This window comes from Sesamum indicum, linkage group LG9, assembly GCF_026168435.1.
Source record: "Sesamum indicum cultivar Baizhima isolate 11 linkage group LG9, ASM2616843v1, whole genome shotgun sequence".
Lineage (NCBI taxonomy): Eukaryota > Viridiplantae > Streptophyta > Magnoliopsida > Lamiales > Pedaliaceae > Sesamum > Sesamum indicum.
Genome location: NC_142665.1, coordinates 3510824 through 3528319, shown reverse-complemented (window position 1 = coordinate 3528319; position 17496 = coordinate 3510824). Strand labels below are relative to the sequence as shown.

The window sequence follows — 17496 nt, the reverse complement described above, 5'->3', positions numbered from 1 at the left end:
GGTTGTTTACATTTGAATGGAATTTTTTGGATGGTTTAAAAATATAAAAATTGAAAATTATTCTTACATGATTTATATAAAAATTGAAAATTATTTATAATATGAAATTATTAAAAATATATATAATTAATTTGTTATTAGGAAATTGAAACCCTTAGTTTCTCAAATACAACGTTAATATAATTGTGTTTTGGGTCATGATTTTTTTTTGTTGCTTGGTCTCGATCGGTCAACGTGATTAGAAGTGTCGGGATTTTCCCCAATAAAATACAGAAATTTGATGTAGATGGTATATAAATGCAAACTATTGTAAATGATTGTATTGTTTAACAATATACATGTAGTGTTTATGAGCTTGAGTATCGATACCTTTGGACCAATCATGTGCCCTAGTATGGGTTGGGACAACTGAGCCACATGTCCTTTCATTCATGGTTGTGGTTCTAAATTATTGGATTAGACGAGTCGTAGAAGTGAATCTTATACTATTGGTAGCCTCTAATACATGTTAAAATAGAGCTTGCGATACTTATAACTCTCACAAACCTCCTCTATCTAATGATGCTCCTTTCTAAGGTAAATTTGTAAGGCCTATGAAAACAGACCATCCCACATGGATTATAAATTAATAATAAAAATAGTATAGAGACGACTTCTTTTTTATGTGGGTGCATTTGAGGGATTGGAATACACCGTCCCACATGTACTATAAATTAATAATATAAATAATATATAAATATTTGAAAAAAAAGAAAAACCTCAAATGCATTTATTGAATAAAAAACATTTAGGAGTTAAATACAATATACAAAGGGTCTTGGCCAAATCGTAAGAATAGCATATAGATGAAGCATTCTCCCAATGGACCAATCGCTGATCTTCATTCCTAGCAATAATTAGTTTACAAAATAAAGTGGGACAGACAACCCCCAACAAACAACTTCCACTCTCATTTTCTTACATCCTAATTTCAGCAAAATCTCATTAACAAACATCTCCCTCCTTAGGAACATATGTAGTGCCTCATCACTCCCATTTCTTGACTTTTCTATCCTCTCTTAATTACTACATATCGTGGCATACTGTATCTCTACCTATAATATGTGCACATAATGATATCATATACTCAAACAAAATATCATCATCATGGATAATTAAATGAAAAATAATTAAGATGGGATTAAAAGTTAGAAATTATAATTTTTACCAAAATGTGATTTGGATGAAATTTAATTTCAAATTGATTATTGAAAAACAAAAAAGTCAAACAACACAAAAAAGTTGCGTCAGGGCCAAACGAGGGCAACATCTAACAAAATTGAACTATGATGGTATGTATCGTTTTCTTATCCTGAAAATATAATTTCTCATCGTATCGTGATGAGTAAAAATATATAAATTAAATATTGATTTAAATGTTTGTATATTCATACTTGTATTTCTTTTAACTGCTCAATTAATGATGATTTTAAATATAGTCGACATGTGTTAAATAGTGTTATGAAATTTTGTATCATCACAGATTAAGTTTGTTGCCTAATAAAATTTTTTCGTTATAGAAATTTTTATCTATATACGGCAACCTACGTGTATATGACAATTACGGTTATCCCATGTAATATATATTGTACACGTGTTGCAGATCAAACTGCGTAACTTTCAACAAAATCTACATGCATTCGACAAACATTAATTATTATGTCAAAAACAGGGTGGATTAAACACCTTTATCCGTTGAATTTTAATTATTAAATTATCATCATTGTACTTTAACGATTGTCTTTTTAAAAAAATAAATAATAAATTGCGATCATTATCATACTTGAACAAGTAACACGTGTGCAGACTCGATTCGAGGGATTATATTTTCTACATTTATAACTTTTTTGTTTGATGTTTTTTTTTCTTTTTCCTTTTTGGATGATATATTTGAGGTTGGTATGAAATGCAACATTTTCATGTGCTATAAAATCAAATAGAAAAAAATAAATTGGGATTCATATTATTATTGTCTTTTCCACATCTGTATTAATTACAAAAATCCAGAGATGTAAGACCCAGCAAATCCATCAAAAACGACGCAGTAAAGACCATAAATCCAGTAGGACGACGGCGTATCGTTGGTATGATATATAAATAAAAATATATTTTAATAGGCGCGTCTGTTTCTCTTCCCTCTCCTTTCGTCGCGTCCCGGGTTTCTGCCGCGCCATGTGTTGATATTTTTCGCGAGCAGAAAAGGAAAAAGAAAAAGAAAAAAGAAAAATCAAGACCTATACGTATATATGTATGATAGAGAGAGAAATAGAGGGTAGAGAGAAGAGGAAGAAGATGAAGGCGGGTTTGTTTTGTTTGAGTCATCTCTCTGCAAATAACTGAAAAAGGGAGGGGGAGGTTTGGAGGATGATGAGTACACACAAATTATTACAGTTTTCGTCTTCATCTCCGGATTTTTCGTTCTACCCCTTTTGCTTTTTTTTTGGCTGAAAAACCTTCCTTAATCCTTTCCTCGTATATATATACGCAAACCCCAATTTCTAAACCCCTCTCGTTCTGAAATTCTCTGCCTTTTCATGTGACGACAAGACAGTGAGAACCCATGTCTCGGAAACGCCATAGCTGAGACGAACGAAGAAGAGTGAGGGTAGGAGCCATGGAGAATTCTTCTTTCTTTGGTGTTTGATTGTGTCGTTTCTTTTTTTTTTTTTTTTGCCCTTTTTGTGGTTGTAAATGACAAAAAAGATGGGTGAGCTTGGGATGGTGATTTCAAAAGGCAGCTTTTCGTCGGAGGAGGCGCCTTTCGCTTTCGGTTCCGGGTTGAAGTGTTCTCCTCACCCTGATCCGGCGTCGATTAGCGAGGAGTGTTTATGCGCCGCCGAGGAAGCGGCGGAGCAGGTACTGAATTGTGTACACCCCAGACTCGACTCGGAGGAGAAGAGAAGAGACGTCATTGATTACGTTCAGCTGCTTGTCAAAAGTCATCTGAACTGTGAGGTGATATATATTTTTTTCTAAGTTTATTAGTTTCAAATTTTTAGTTTCTTGTAATTTTTTTTAAAATAAAAATTGCATGCCAGTGGAAAGTTGTTCAAGTTTATTTTATAGGTGTTTTGCTCTGTAGGCTCATTTGTTTAAATTACTTCTTTCATGTGGTGTGCCAAAGTTGTGGTAGATTTTCTGCGAATAAATTATTTTTGATTTTTGTTGTGATGCGTGATGCTACATTTGTATACTGTTCTAAACAGTTTCCGAGGTTCTTTATCTGGTTATAGATAGTTGATCAATCGAGGTATCATCTCGTTGTTGCTTATTGTGCCGAGGAAAAATGTGATTGACTTTGATGATTCATCAGATAATTGTCTCACAGAAAAAGTGAAAACTTTTACAATTTCTTAGATTCCATGGTATTGGGGTTGAGTTATATGCTAGATTCTAGTGTCAATAAGTTCTCTAATCTTGCTTCTCCATTTGGTAAAAAAGGTGTATTGCGACGAAAATTGAAAAGTGGGACGCAAATTTGTTCGTGTGCGACGCAAATTATTACGAACAGGATGTAGCAACATGAAATTGCAAGACTTGGGGATGCTACATGGGTGTATCTGTGTCTGCTAGCCCCATTCGTGGAGTGACTTTAAGAGTCAACCATGAAGTATAGGTGCAGGGTGGTCCCTTTAGATGTGAGTGTACTGAGGACGAACTGTTTCACGCCAGGAGAACACAGTAGTTTAGCTGCCTTTAATAACAAAAGAAATATTTACATATCAGCATTGTTGTGGCCTTGTTGATTTTCTTTTCAACTTCTTGTAATAAATTGTCTGTTCCTCTTGGATGTTGATTATGAAGTTTGCTTAACTGATGCATATTGCATATTAGGAGAAACACCATAAGCAATAGATGAATTTAAGGTTGGTTTATACTTTTTGGGTTCCTCATGGAGCTGAGGCGATCCTTGATAAAAACCTGAGGTTTTCTTCCTGCTAAACAATAAGATGTTCACACATATTAATCGAGTTATATTTCCAGAAACGGTGTTTTTTAGTTCTTCTGAGCCCAGGATGCTGGTGAGACAAACTGGATGTAGAAGTTTTAGATCTATTGCAGTAAAACTCGCTATTAAAGTGTACATTTGTGCTTGTGTATGTACTGTTAATTTGTTATTCGTTGAAGTGTTCAATTGTTTAATGTTGACTCCTTCATATTCATATCAGGTTGTCTCCTATGGGTCAGTGCCACTCAAGACATACCTACCTGATGGTGACATTGATTTAACCATCCTTAAAGGTCCCAAAGCCGATGAATGTCTGGCCCATGATGTTCTTGCTCTATTACAGGGTGAAGAGAAAAATGAAAATGCTGAGTTTGAAGTTAAGGATACACAATTTATTGATGCCGAGGTACTCCCTGTTCAGATCTTTGTAGCAGCTCTAATATGTTCTAGATGATTTTTTTAACTGTGTGAACACTATACTTGATTTTTTACCCTTTATCTATCGTTATTGAAAGTACCTCTTCTGCTGGATTATGCTAAGTAAACCCTGGATATGCATTAATTTTCTTGTCGTTATACTATTTAATAGTGTCAATTTTAACCATCTGCTTTTGTCATCTTGGACTTGAAACTTCCACATCCCAACCAAAACTTCTGTTCCATCTCTCCTTATTTCCTTTATTGTTGCTTTGCCTTTATGGTTTTCAATGCAGTCCATTGTGATTCCATTTCAAGGAGAGTGGCTCATTTGCAGTACTTTTTGGCTTGTTTAAAGGTCATTGTGGTGGTCTAATTAATCTTTTGTTGAATGAATTGTGTAGTTCTCTCTTGATATGCATCGCTGTTCTATGATGTTATGAGCTGAGGCTGTCTTGCTTCTGACGGCAGGTTAAACTTGTAAAATGCCTTGTGAGGAACATTGTGATTGACATATCCTTCAATCAGTTAGGTGGACTTTCGACACTTTGTTTCCTTGAGCAGGTAGGAACAAAGATTTCATTCTTGTGAAGCTAGAAATCGAGGTTTTTTGTTACTTTTGAATTGTGTAGACTTTGCACCATGTGACACACTAAACACATATCCTTGACATATATTTCTTCCAACAAAATAGCTGATACAACCTGAAGTGATCTTCCATGGGTCTGTTGTCTGAAAGTTTAATTAAAATAGATCTCGCTCTCTCTTCTCACTTTCCTGAACATGGATGATTGGTGCATTCCCTGACACTATAGTGACCGGAGAATGCTGGATCCCTTTAGTAGTTGTTCCTGTGGTTGATTGGATTGGGGATGTTGGCAAACTGGAATCTAATTTCAGATTTCCTTGTTGTTTGTGCACATTGTCTGTTTAATAACATGAACAGTAAATTGTGGTAAAAAGTTCTTTGCATAAGATTGATTGTGTTCCTCCACTCTACAGTAAATTTTTCTGTTAGTTTCTGCTGAAATTGATCATGTTGATGACTATCATGGATTGTGCACTCCTAGGTTTTCAGTCCATTGTTTTAAAATATAAATTCTGAAATTGCATGTTGTACTTGTGGTTGCTTAACACTTGTTTTCTGTGGACACGTTTACCAATTCAGGTAGATCGCCTTGTTGGGAGAAATCATCTCTTTAAACGTAGCATTATCCTGGTCAAAACTTGGTGCTATTATGAGAGTCGTATCCTTGGAGCACACCATGGTTTAATATCCACATATGCTCTGGAAACACTTATCCTCTACATATTCAATCTATTCCATTCATCGTTAAGTGGCCCTTTAGCGGTAATCACCTCTGACTAATCCATATTGACATTCCAAATTATATGCAAATAGATGCCTTCGTCAGTTTGATATATATATATATATTTTTATATGTAGGTACTTCATAGGTTTTTGGATTACTACAGTCAATTTGATTGGGAGAACTATTGTATCAGTGTGAAAGGTCCAATTTGTAAATTATCTCTACCTGATATTGTAGGTAAGCAATGTCCTTAAATGATATAATTATGGTTTGACCTAAACATCATTTCAACTCTCCTCCTCTGACAGTATACACACTCTTGGGCTCTCTTAGTAGCTTGCATTATCCTTGTCACCACTTAATGGTAATCTTTTCCTTTTTCTTTTTGTTATGTCCATGCAGTGAAGATGCCTGAAAGTGAGCGGAAAGATCTGTTGCTGAGTGAAGCGTTTCTGGAGGACTGCATGGAAATGTTTTCAGTCTCTTCTAGGGGGCTTGAAGCTCAACCAAAGGCATTTCAAACAAAACACCTTAATATAGTTGACCCGCTGAAGGAAAATAATAATCTTGGGCGCAGTGTTCACAGAGGTATGCAAATTACTGATTTTCTCTGTTCAAATGACATTCTGCACTGTTTTCAGCTGCATAATTAAGTTGAATTAGATTATTGACAAATGTAAAAGTTCAATCCACGACTTTTGGGGTGATGTTGAACAAAATTGGCTTTTAACAGGCTTCTTCTCAAGTCATGGCGCCTGCATTTCATGCTCTTTCAAGTTGCATGATGGGAAAAATAAAGTTGACCAAACACTTATTTGCAGTTACATTGTGAATTAGGATTTAAATAATTAAAGGCCCTCTTAGATAGTGGAAACGTTCAAAGAGGTTCTTCTCAAAATCCTACCTTTGCTTTTACTCTTATCAACAGATGCAGGAGATTTTATTGATTCAGCTACGTGCAATGCAATGTTGTTATTGCATAATGCTAGATCGACCATGCTGCCAGTCTTCCCTGGCTCTGAGTTGAATGCTTTACATATATTTTTGCTTGACGTTTCAGTTAGTCATCTCTGCTAAGTCTTCTTGGGGAATTACTATTGTTTGTGGAATTGTTTCTGCATGCTTTTGGTGGAATATATGGTGTTCCTAATAGTAATTGGTGTAATAATTTCTAAGATTCAAGTTGATAGTCCTTATGTTGCTCTCTTCTAGGCAATTTCTATCGTATAAGGAGCGCGTTCAAGTATGGTGCTCGCAAGCTTGGTCAAATTCTTTTACGACCAAGGGATAAAGTAGCTGATGAGATCCACAAATTTTTCGCAAATACCCGTGCAAGGCATGAAAATCAACATAGAAGTAGCATTCGGCGTTTGGCCCTGGAATTTGATGATGAAGAGTCTTTGACTTCATCTTTATCATCCCCGGTTGAGTTGTTTTCTGACGATGACTTGCTTCTACAGTCATCTGTCAGTGATTTTGATAACTATAGTGTTGATTTGGGACAGAGACCTATTCTAGAGTTTAAGAATGATATGGACGGATACTCAATAATAGAAGTTTCATCAGAGACGGCATCTGAGGCTTGCTATTCTTCAGATGGCATTTTCATCTCAGGCCATTCTATCACTGGAGACAAAGATAGCCTTGCAACACCTAATTCAGGTTGGAGGAATGGCACGATGGATTATATATCAAGCAGCAATTACAGTGCATCTCTTTCTGAGAACCATTGCCATAAGCAACATGACTTTTCTTCAAAATCATCTACTGAAAATGAAATCTTAAAGGCTCATCAAATTGGTTTAGCATGTGCTTCGGAGAAGTTTGGCCTCAAATCTTGGTTGGAGAACAAAGGACTCGAAGATCTGTCTCTTGATTTTAGAGAAACAGATTCAATGAGTGCAGGAGGGGAATCAGAAGCTTTCAATCCTTTGGCTGACCTGACTGGAGATTATGACAATCATATAAGGAGTTTGCTTCGTGGTCAATTATGCCATGCGTTTACTATATCCGAACATGTAGTGTGCAATCCTGCATCATCAACTTCTGCTATCCACACCAAGAAGCCTTGGGATATTGTTCGTCAATCGATGCCACTCAGGGAGAATAAATTCTGTCAGATGAATTCACACACAATATCAACAGAACATAAGATGCACCCTGGTTTTGACTCTGGCTTGCTTGGTACTGCCTTTCAATTTGAAGCGAACCAGAAAGCACGAGGAACTGGCACTTACTTTCCGCATGTGGTATTGTTTTCCTCACTGTGTTGCTCTCTCAGGCTTGTGTTTCATTCATTATGCTACCATAATGCATCCAAGATCTTACTTTTTGCGTCCTTGCAGAATGTTCTTTACATGGATCGGCCTTCACAAATGAAGGGGAGAAATAAGGCACCAGGCAATCACAATCGTCATCACAGATATAGCCAAATTAATGGCTTATATCCTGCTTCCAGCCAGTCAAATTCTTCTGAAAATGGTAGTCATGAAATTTGCCCTGTACGAAGCAGATCTCAAGGACAAAGGAGATCAGATATCAAGTGCCAATCTCCTCGTTTGGTTGGAGGTAGGAATCACACCAATGGGTATTTAAGTGGATCTTGTAGAATTGAATTTGGATCCATCGGTAATCTTGCGGAAGAGGTGATTTCAGGCTCGAATCATGTTAGGGCCTCGACCCTCGGTGCCTCACTGAAAACACAGGGTTCAGCAGCAAAGATGATAGGGGAAAGGTAAAAGAAATTCTCTCAAACATCGTTGTCTTTAGGCCCACATGTGTTTGCCAGTCTCTAGGCTTCTTATTAGATGACAATGTCTAAAGATCGACATGGTTTGGGCTTTCAGGGTTGCAGGGCAGTCAATCCACCTTAAGAACGAAGATGAGTTTCCGCCTCTGTGCCAGTAGAATGCATTAGAATGGATTGTTAACTTGTACAGAAGAGTGAGAGGGTATATGGATTTAGATGCTAACAAAACTTGTAGGCAGAGATATATGGCTTCTTTAGTTTTCCAATCTCGAAAGTACCCTTGTCGTCCTGTCATGAATCGCACAGAACGAGACAGTGGTGCATTTAGTGCATTTGGAGTTGAGTTGTTAGAATTCACCCCCTAGTTATTGAGTTGAGATAGATTGATACTGGTAGAGGACTAATGCTATAAGTTGATGGTCTCTCATTTCCTTTTTTTGGCTTCTTCATACCGGAAATTTAGTGCTTCAACTTCAACTTGATTTCTCTTTCTGAAACTGTAGTGAAATTCGATAGGAGGCTGGGCAATTTGGTTGCTTTGTAAATTTATAGGCACACATATATACAGAATACAGCAAGTTATTATATGTGACAGATTCCCGTCAGATTTTTCACGGTTTAGTTTTGAGAAATATGTATAGATGCATGCCATCTGTTATATTTATTTTTATGTATATTACGGTAAAGTTTTAATTTATAAGTCACGCATTTTGCAAGTTGTAATTTTTTAAAATCTAAAATTTACACATATAAACTTAATATAAGAATTAATGAGTCAATAATATCATTGTCTTATATTTATAAAATTATGGTATTATTATTTAATATTTTGAAATACATATTTTTTATTGTTGTGAGAATTTTGAATTAGGTGTACTGGGTAGAAGGCATCGGGTCCTGGGTTTGGGCGAGATGAGTCATGGGTCCAAAGAGTATTTTGGTGGATTGGGTCTGGGGTTTTGGGAAGCCCGCCTCAAATTGAACTTGTTGCAGAAATCCTCGTATATCATCATTCTATCTTTTTCTTGTTTTTATTTGGAGTAAGAAACCAGCACCGACAATTCCGTAGGATGATATTTTTGCTATAATCCTCCGCCTCAACCTTTGAATCGTGACCATGCTCGACAAGCAAGCAACTCTGCAAGCTCAGGGTCTGAGACATGCACAATCTGTCGCTTGCCTCATCCCCCGCCACTCCCTTTGAGTCTCGAGCTGTAAAGGCTGCACGTACTTTTCTGAATATTGGGCCATCAAAATTGATTTTTAGTGACCCCTGCCTCACAGACTCTTACCTCAGAGTTGCCCTCTCCTCGGAATCCTTCTAGCTCAGCTGCTCTGCTGTGTGCATGTTGATCGAACTGCAATGTTACTCACCTCTTGTCTTGTGGCCTAGCTAGCTGAGTGGTTCTAAGACATCCACTCGACACGCACACAGGCACAGGAACAGAAACCCAACATATGAGTAGGAGTGGCCGATATTGCTTATCATCCCATTCTACTTTTAACATCTTCTCGCTCAGTCCACCATTGCAAATCCTTTTGAATCTCTGTCCAATGTAAATGAGGCAATGCCCAAACCTGTGTCGCATACGTGCACTTCAGGAGACAATGTTGCATGTCTTCCTGCTCAGCGTCACACAATGGACAACCCTCAGCTACCTGTACTCCCCTTTATCTCATGTTTAAGATGGTTGGCAGAGGCTCTTTACAAGTCTTCCAAACGAACCTCCAGAGAAACTCCCACTCCACCTGCTGCCTGATGCAGATCCGTGCAGCGATAGAGTCTGCCTCTCCAAACTGAGCTCCTTCACCACATCCATCCTAACAGTAAAGCGCCCACTTTTCTCAGAGCGCCAAAAGCAGTTTATCACCAAATTCTCGTTCCAGCTCCACCGCTTACCTCCATTAAGTCGGTGGGATAATTTGAATTTTGATCCATAAGTTAGTATCAATTTCAGTACCATATATTCCTCTTTTGTCTATGGTATGTGCAGTCCCTATGTTAGTTTAGACAATTAACTAACAAAAAAAGGTTGACTTTTATCATCTTGAGAAATTCATGGACTAAAATTAGATTGGAACATAAGATATTGAGGACAACGAAGCAATTGAAAGTAAGAATAATTTATTGTCGAATAAGTTTCTTGGCATTGCTATAACTATTTAAATAAAAAGAGTCATCATATAAGTAAAATAAATTAATTTTGGTGGCTGAGTCGAGCTAGCTTGATTTGAAGTTCGAGGGTTTTGATCTCGAGTTGTGCCCTCTCGAGCTGAGTTAGAAATGTTAAATTTATCAGCTCGTGAGCTTTTTTTTTTTTTTAATTATATGTATAGGGTAACGAGCTCAAGCTAGAAATATTTAGCTTATCAGCTCGTGAGATTTTTTTTTTCTTTTTAATTATTATATATAGGGTAACGAGCTCGAACTTGACTCATTTACACTCACGAATAAAACAAGCGTGAAACTCAATAGAATTTGGATTGTTTCAAAATCCATGAGACTAGGCCCAAAATTACCCTACTATGGTAGCAATATCTAAAAGAATATTTGGCACAAAAGATAACTATAGAAAAAAGAAAAATTAAGTAAAATTGACTGAAAAATAAAAAAATATAAAGAATCACACAAACAATGATTAAAATTATAGAATTTCACAATAATCGAAATGATGGGTGACATCTTGTTACCCCAACTGAATAAAAAATTATAATCATTTGAAATTTTAAGATGAAACTGCCAATCAAAATACTATAAGTATCCCAAGTACTGGCACTCGCGCCTGCTCAAACACATCATCAGATTTATAATGTAGGAATCATCCTTTCTATATGCTCCACTACTATTTTTTAACGCTATTTCGGATGCCTTTTCATAAATTTACATTATTTAAATGGATAATCAGAACCTCATTTTTTAAAATTTGATATAATTATACATAGCTCCTTATAGTTTAAAAAATTGCATATAATATTTATGACTTTTTGTTAGTAAAATTCACGCAATTTATTGAATCAACAAAAAATATTGAATGAAAATCGATATTTCCCATTTACATATCTATTATAGATTAAACAAATATTTCGTGATCAAACTATCTTTATAAGAATAAAAATGTTCTTCTTCACATGTACTAGTATGTGAACATGTATTAAAATAATTTGTCTAGAGCAGGTTTAATCGACCTGTAATAAGTCAGTAATAAATTAATTAAGCGTAAATATAAATTTTTACTTAATTTTCTTGCTGATCCCAACAAATTCCATAAGTTTTTGTATCAAATATATGTGTTTATTGAACAAGATAAACGTAAAAAAAGCACTTGAATGAATTTTTCAAATTGAATAAAATTTAGATATAATAACGTGAAATCATAGAAAAGGAAGAAGACAAGGAAGTGTAATTATAGTTATTTAAATGAGTTATGAGTTCTCCGGAAAGGAGCAGAAAGTCTAAAATCATGGTTCATTAAGTAGGCTGCTTTTGGCCACCATTGTATGTAATGTATCCTAATAAAGTAAATGTACAAAAGCCAGTGGCTGTATGGGCCCAACCGGAGCCTCTCTCTCTCTCTCTATATGACTATGATATGACCCCTCCCTCCTCCCTTTTCAGCCGTTGGATCGTCCTTTCCCCAGTAAACAAAGTGAGCTCCAACCATGGTCGCTTTTCACTCAACGCTCTCAAACTCAAAAAAGTGTACCCTTTTTTCCCACAATTCTTTCTCTGCTTGTGATTCTGATTTCTGCTGCATATTCCGCACAACTCCAGAAAAAAGTCAGTTTGGTTTCTCCTTGTCCCAGTTAACATTGTTCTTGTTATTCCCACCCTCACCCTCACCGTCACCGACATCCTGCTTTTCTATTTTCGTTTGTTGCTGGCAGTGGCAGTGGCAGTGGCAGGTCAGCTACTCAATTTCAAGAACCTGATTTGGTCGCTTCGCTTTCTGGGTATGTGATTGTTTCTTGTATTTCTTGAAATTACTTGTCCTTTATGAGGGTGGGATGTCTCCTTCCTTACGTTGTAGAATATTCATTCTGACCATCATTGTTGCTGATGATGCCGTAAAACACTGCATTATGTTGTGTCGGAATGAAGTTGGTGGCTTTGAGCCAATTAATTTTTTTTAGTTAACTACCGAAATTCAGCTGTTGAATCTTTGAAATTTCGGGTTTGGGGTTGGGGCTACCTGTGACTGAATTGCTGTCTTTTATTTTATTTTTTTGGATCCAGAATTGCAGTGTTTTATTATGAGTTACATGTTTGAAGAAAACCCACAGTTCAGGTTTGTTAGTATTTTAGCAGTACACACCACAGAGTCTTGGCTTTCCATATGTTGTCTGATTCTCCCTTGTCTACACATGCCCAGAGCTGTCTTCTTGCTGCTTTAATTGGATAAAATTGGTATTGTAGAAGTTACACAGTTTGCAACCACAGATAAAATGATCATTCTTTGACTGATATATTTTGAGAAAGGAAATATACCAAACGGTGCTTTTGTTTGCTTGTGCTAATGGAAGAAGCAGATCTCAATGGCAATTTTAAAGTTCCTGCTGCTCTCCAGATTACCAAGAGTATAAGAAAGTAGCATAAGCCTGATTTGTTCTTCTGTTGCGACACGAGAAAAACGAAATGTTTAGTTTGTTCTTTCCGGTACAAGTACAACTACACTTATTTACTTTATGATGATGCTGCCTTTGCTTGTTCAATCAATTGGGATATGGGCCATCTTGGTGTGGCAATTTGCTGTAGATTGAAATGTGAGGCAGGTCTATGTATAAAACTGGGTCGGCATACAGTCTACATGTGGATTAGCGTGTGACACTAGATCCTTCACCAACATTGCCAACAAATATTAAGTTGTCTCTTTTGGCTATCAGAAAAGAAATCGTATTCTTTCGCGGACTTGTTTATCTGCTGAAGAATACACATGTGTATATATCTTATAAATATATAGAGTATTTTGAGGTTATGTGTGTTTCTATAGCTGTATATATTGCTGGGAATGCATTTAGATTCAGTTCTTCTCTCCTCTTCCCTGGTTGTTTCCCTGTTCATCAATAAACCATTTTAACTTCTCTTTTCTTCATAGACTATTAATTTGGTTTCTTGACTGTGTTCATAAATTATCCAAAAACAGGAAGCTTCTGAGTGTTGAATCTAATACTACACTATGCAAAATTGCATTTGACCAGCCATATGGAGTTTCATTTAGATTCTGGTGAAGAATCAAATGAACAGAAAATGGGGGAACTAAATACTTGTTTGTTGCCCGAAGCAAAACAAAGGGAGAAGTTGGGATCCATATTGAACTTTGAGAAGTGTGAAAGGTTCTATGGTGATTTCCATCCACAAGTTCCAAAACATACGAAAAACTTTGAAGGGTTCCATGAGAAGCAGCATGTTGAAAGGAAGTTAGGTAGAAGTGAAGAGGTTGTTAAGTACATGTCATATTTGCCTAGTTTTTTGGAGAAAGGAGAAAATCCCCAGGAGAAACCTTTCAACATTGGGGTCCTTGACTGGCACCAGCTTGAGAAGTGGCAATGTAACTCTAATCACATCTCTGGTATAAATAGCAAGCACCCACAATTTACTAGCAACAATTCGTCATTTATCACTTCGGAAGGGTTGTCGTCCCATTGTTGCAGAGAAAATATGTTGTTTCCTCATCAGCAGGGAGTAAATCATCATGCATTGTCATGCCATTCAAATGCAACTCCAACTGAAGGCTGTTCTAGCAGCACCAAACTTCTCGCAGGAAATGGAGTAAAGTTCCCAGACGGCAAAGCTTGTTCAATTAATCCCTTGAAAGCGCAGCAGAGCGTGTTGCAGGCATCTCAGTCTTCTAGTCTGGACACTCTGAATGGGCTAATAGATAGAAAAAGTAAAGATTCAGCCCAAGGGAGAGTTCCTGGCACAAGATGGCGGCATTTTGAAAAGGATTCTATCATTTCTGGTTTAAAAGGGAATGATGGGATGCAAAAAAGGGAAGCTTTGAAGGCTGAACGGCTGGTTCCAAGTTTTATTGTTACGGATCATGATTTCTCTGAGAGACACAGACCAGTAGTGCTCGAGTCAACAGATGATACAGGAAACAGACATTTTTCACTAGACCATAAATCTGAGTTCAAAGTGGACAACAATAGATCTTTGCAAGCAAATTGCCACAGCTGCTCTAGAGGATATACTGGAAACTTCTGCCATATTGAGTTTGCATCTGATTGTGCTTGTTTCCACTCCCTTCCGGATGGAAGTGGCAAGACCAAGGGTGCGCATGTAAAGCAATCCTGCGCTAAAGAAATAAGGAGTATTAACTGCCCATCTGGTAAGGAACAGACAATACCATTGACTGGAAGTGAAATTAGTCCCTGCATAAGAAAGAAACTGGAAGAGAAGAATTCAGGTTCAAAGCCGAGAAACTTAGCTGAAGAAAAGGTTTTTCAGGTGAAAGTGAGTATTGCAGATTCCACCACGGTTGAGAATTCCTCACCAACTCATCATTTCAGCTCTGGTGTGGGTAGAATTTGCAACAGTTCCAGCTCAAACTCATTAGCTATACCATATCCAGTTTCCAGAGATGATCCAAAGGTAACATCAACTTCAGCTAGTTCCAGCAATTCAACTTGTGAAAAATCAAATGCTACCAGCAGATCTAGATCTAGTCCTTTGCGAAGGCTTCTTGATCCGTTATTGAAGCCAAGGGGTAGTGACTCTCATGACTTCGACAGATCATCAGAGAGAAATCCATTGAAAACTGATAAGACCAAAAAATCATCAGGCAGTCAAAGAGAATCTCCAGCTTTGCATTCAATTAAAATAAGATTCGATTTAAAGGGCTGCAAAACAGATGATATTATTGGAACCCATAAGGCAGAGAAGAATGGATTAGTGATGATGCAAGCACTCTTGCAAGTAGCTGTAAAGAATGGCAATCCTCTGTTCACATTTACAGTTGATAATTGCACTAATATTTTAGCAGCAACAGTTAAAAAATTGAGTTCTAAGAAAACTGCTCCAAGATGGGTTTATACGTTCTTCTCTTTCAATGAAATGAAGAAAAAGAATGCTTCTTGGAAAAATCAAGGATGCAAGGACAGAAATCATGGTTATATACCGAACATTGTTGCACAGATGAAGGTTTCTGATATTCTGTGCACTAATTCAAATGGAAAACGTCCTGTCAGTAAATCTTGTGTGAGGGAGTTTGTTTTGTCTTCTATGGGGACACAAGACATAGATCAGAAATCAGGCCCATTAACAGGTGATGATGAGCTCGCTGCTATTGTTGTAAAGTTTCTGGAAAGGGTTGATGAACAATCAAAAGAAGATGGTCAGTGGAGGGGTACCTTCAATAAGCTATCAGTGATAGGTCTAAATGAGCCATTTCAAGAAGTCAAAAGCTGCTCAAATTCAAAAGATGACAAAGGGAATGAATCTGCAAGTAATGACATTTTTAGCTTGACAGTTATACTTCCTAGTGGTCATCATGGGATGCCCAGCAACGGAGAACCGTGGCCGCTAATTGAAAGATGGAAATCAGGCGGATCTTGTGACTGTGGAGGCTGGGACCTTGGTTGTCGCATAAGAGTTCTTGCTAACAGCAATCAGTCAAGCCAGAGATCTAATTTAGCAAAATCCCAGTCGAGCACCTTCAAGCTTTTCTCTCAGGTAATTTGCATTCTTGCTATCAGCCCGTCTCATTTTAGTTTTAAATGACACTTCCTTTTGGGCATATATGATACCAAAATGTGCATGCTTATTGTAATATCTGATTTCCATACATTCGCTTAATTTGTACAGGAAGAAACTGAAGAGAAAAAGAGGCCCGTATTCATCTATTCACCATTTGAAGATGGAATCTTTTCAATCGAGTTTAATTCATCACTCAACCTTTTACAAGCATTCTCCATTGGCATATCAGTTCTAAATAGCCGGACATCAGCCATGTTATCAACAAATGCGTTTGGAGTCAAGATATCTGAAGAAATCACATGATCTGAAAGCAGTCTCAAAAACCTGTTTGAGGTTTTTATAAGATGTCTTACACTCTCATCTTTGCCCGGTCGGAAATAAGATTGTGAATTTGCATGATCGGGTAACGTTTAGGTCGCAATTTCTGCTTTTATACAGTTTATTGGGGATAGAGATATACAATGTCCTATTCAGTGGAAGCCGTATGCATGGCTTACCTCTTGAGAATCAAGAGGTTTGTAAGAGTGTGGTCCATTAGTAGCCAAGACAGATTCATAGCTTAATGGTTGATGTTCTGGATGTTTATGTATTTTACATGGAAAATCAATTTTAGTAATCATTCATGAGTTGTTGTTTGTTATTAGGATGGATTTCAAATCAAGTATGGCTATATTTGAAAGTCCAGTTGGATGAATTTGTTACGGATTTGAAATCTTCATCTAAAAATTCATCGGTTCAAATACAACACAAAAATTGAAATCGTGCTTCTTTCGAGCACATTCATGACCAAAAGATTACCGTAGTGGACAAGCATCACTACATGCGCAAACATAAAATGACCGTACATTAACTTATATGCATCAATACTAAATAAGCGTGCGACCTTAGAAAAATATAAAAAAAAAATTAAAAATATTGGACCAAAACGCTACAATAGCTACTGTCATTTCTATTTATTAGATTGCAGTAATAAGTAAGTATTAGAGAGGAATATGAAAGGAGTAAAAATAGATAATTTCTTTTTATCTAACTTTGAACTGTTCAAAGTAGGGCAAAATGATGCCTCCGAGAAAGATTGTGGATTTTTTATTCAACTAGAAATTGACTAAAACTAATAATAAAAATGACTTAGAACAGGAACCAAACTCAGGTGTGGAGAATTACATTCCCCCCCTCCCCCTCAAATTTTACTAGTAATTTCTTAAATGTGATAATTTTAATTCTTCCCATTGTCAAATTTTTGACGAAATTACTCTTTTTTTATTCTTTAAATTGAATGAAAAAAAAAAAAGACCTAATATATTTGTAATTAGTGTTAACTAATTTGCAAGTTGCA

General features: G+C 36.7%; 2 protein-coding genes across 2 annotated transcripts; both read left to right on the top strand.

Moving 5' to 3' along the window:
• The first annotated feature begins 2175 nt into the window (after window positions 1-2175).
• Window positions 2176-9072, top strand: LOC105170843 (uncharacterized). Its single transcript, XM_011091766.3, has 9 exons — window positions 2176-2994; window positions 4209-4394; window positions 4877-4969; window positions 5574-5756; window positions 5853-5955; window positions 6121-6306; window positions 6931-7967; window positions 8064-8452; window positions 8565-9072. The coding sequence occupies exons 1-9, from the start codon at window positions 2731-2733 to the stop codon at window positions 8623-8625; spliced, it is 2502 nt and encodes an 833-aa protein (XP_011090068.2). The 5' UTR covers window positions 2176-2730; the 3' UTR covers window positions 8626-9072.
• Window positions 9073-11960: 2888 nt separating this feature from the next.
• LOC105170457 (uncharacterized) lies at window positions 11961-16779 on the top strand. The gene is made up of 3 exons (XM_011091220.3): window positions 11961-12418; window positions 13609-16136; window positions 16269-16779. Exons 2-3 carry the CDS (start codon window positions 13668-13670, stop codon window positions 16461-16463), a joined length of 2664 nt encoding a protein of 887 aa, XP_011089522.1. The 5' UTR covers window positions 11961-12418; window positions 13609-13667; the 3' UTR covers window positions 16464-16779.
• The last annotated feature ends 717 nt before the right edge of the window (window positions 16780-17496 follow it).

Coding starts and splice junctions, on each gene's coding strand:
- LOC105170843 (XM_011091766.3), top strand. CDS start 2,731: ATGACAAAAAAGATGGGTGAGCTTGGGATGGTGATTTCAAAAGGCAGC. Junction 5,757..5,852: donor CGTTAAGTGGCCCTTTAGCG/GTAATCACCTCT, acceptor TTTTATATGTAG/GTACTTCATAGGTTTTTGGA. Junction 8,453..8,564: donor GCAAAGATGATAGGGGAAAG/GTAAAAGAAATT, acceptor TTGGGCTTTCAG/GGTTGCAGGGCAGTCAATCC.
- LOC105170457 (XM_011091220.3), top strand. CDS start 13,668: ATGGAGTTTCATTTAGATTCTGGTGAAGAATCAAATGAACAGAAAATG. Junction 16,137..16,268: donor CCTTCAAGCTTTTCTCTCAG/GTAATTTGCATT, acceptor TAATTTGTACAG/GAAGAAACTGAAGAGAAAAA.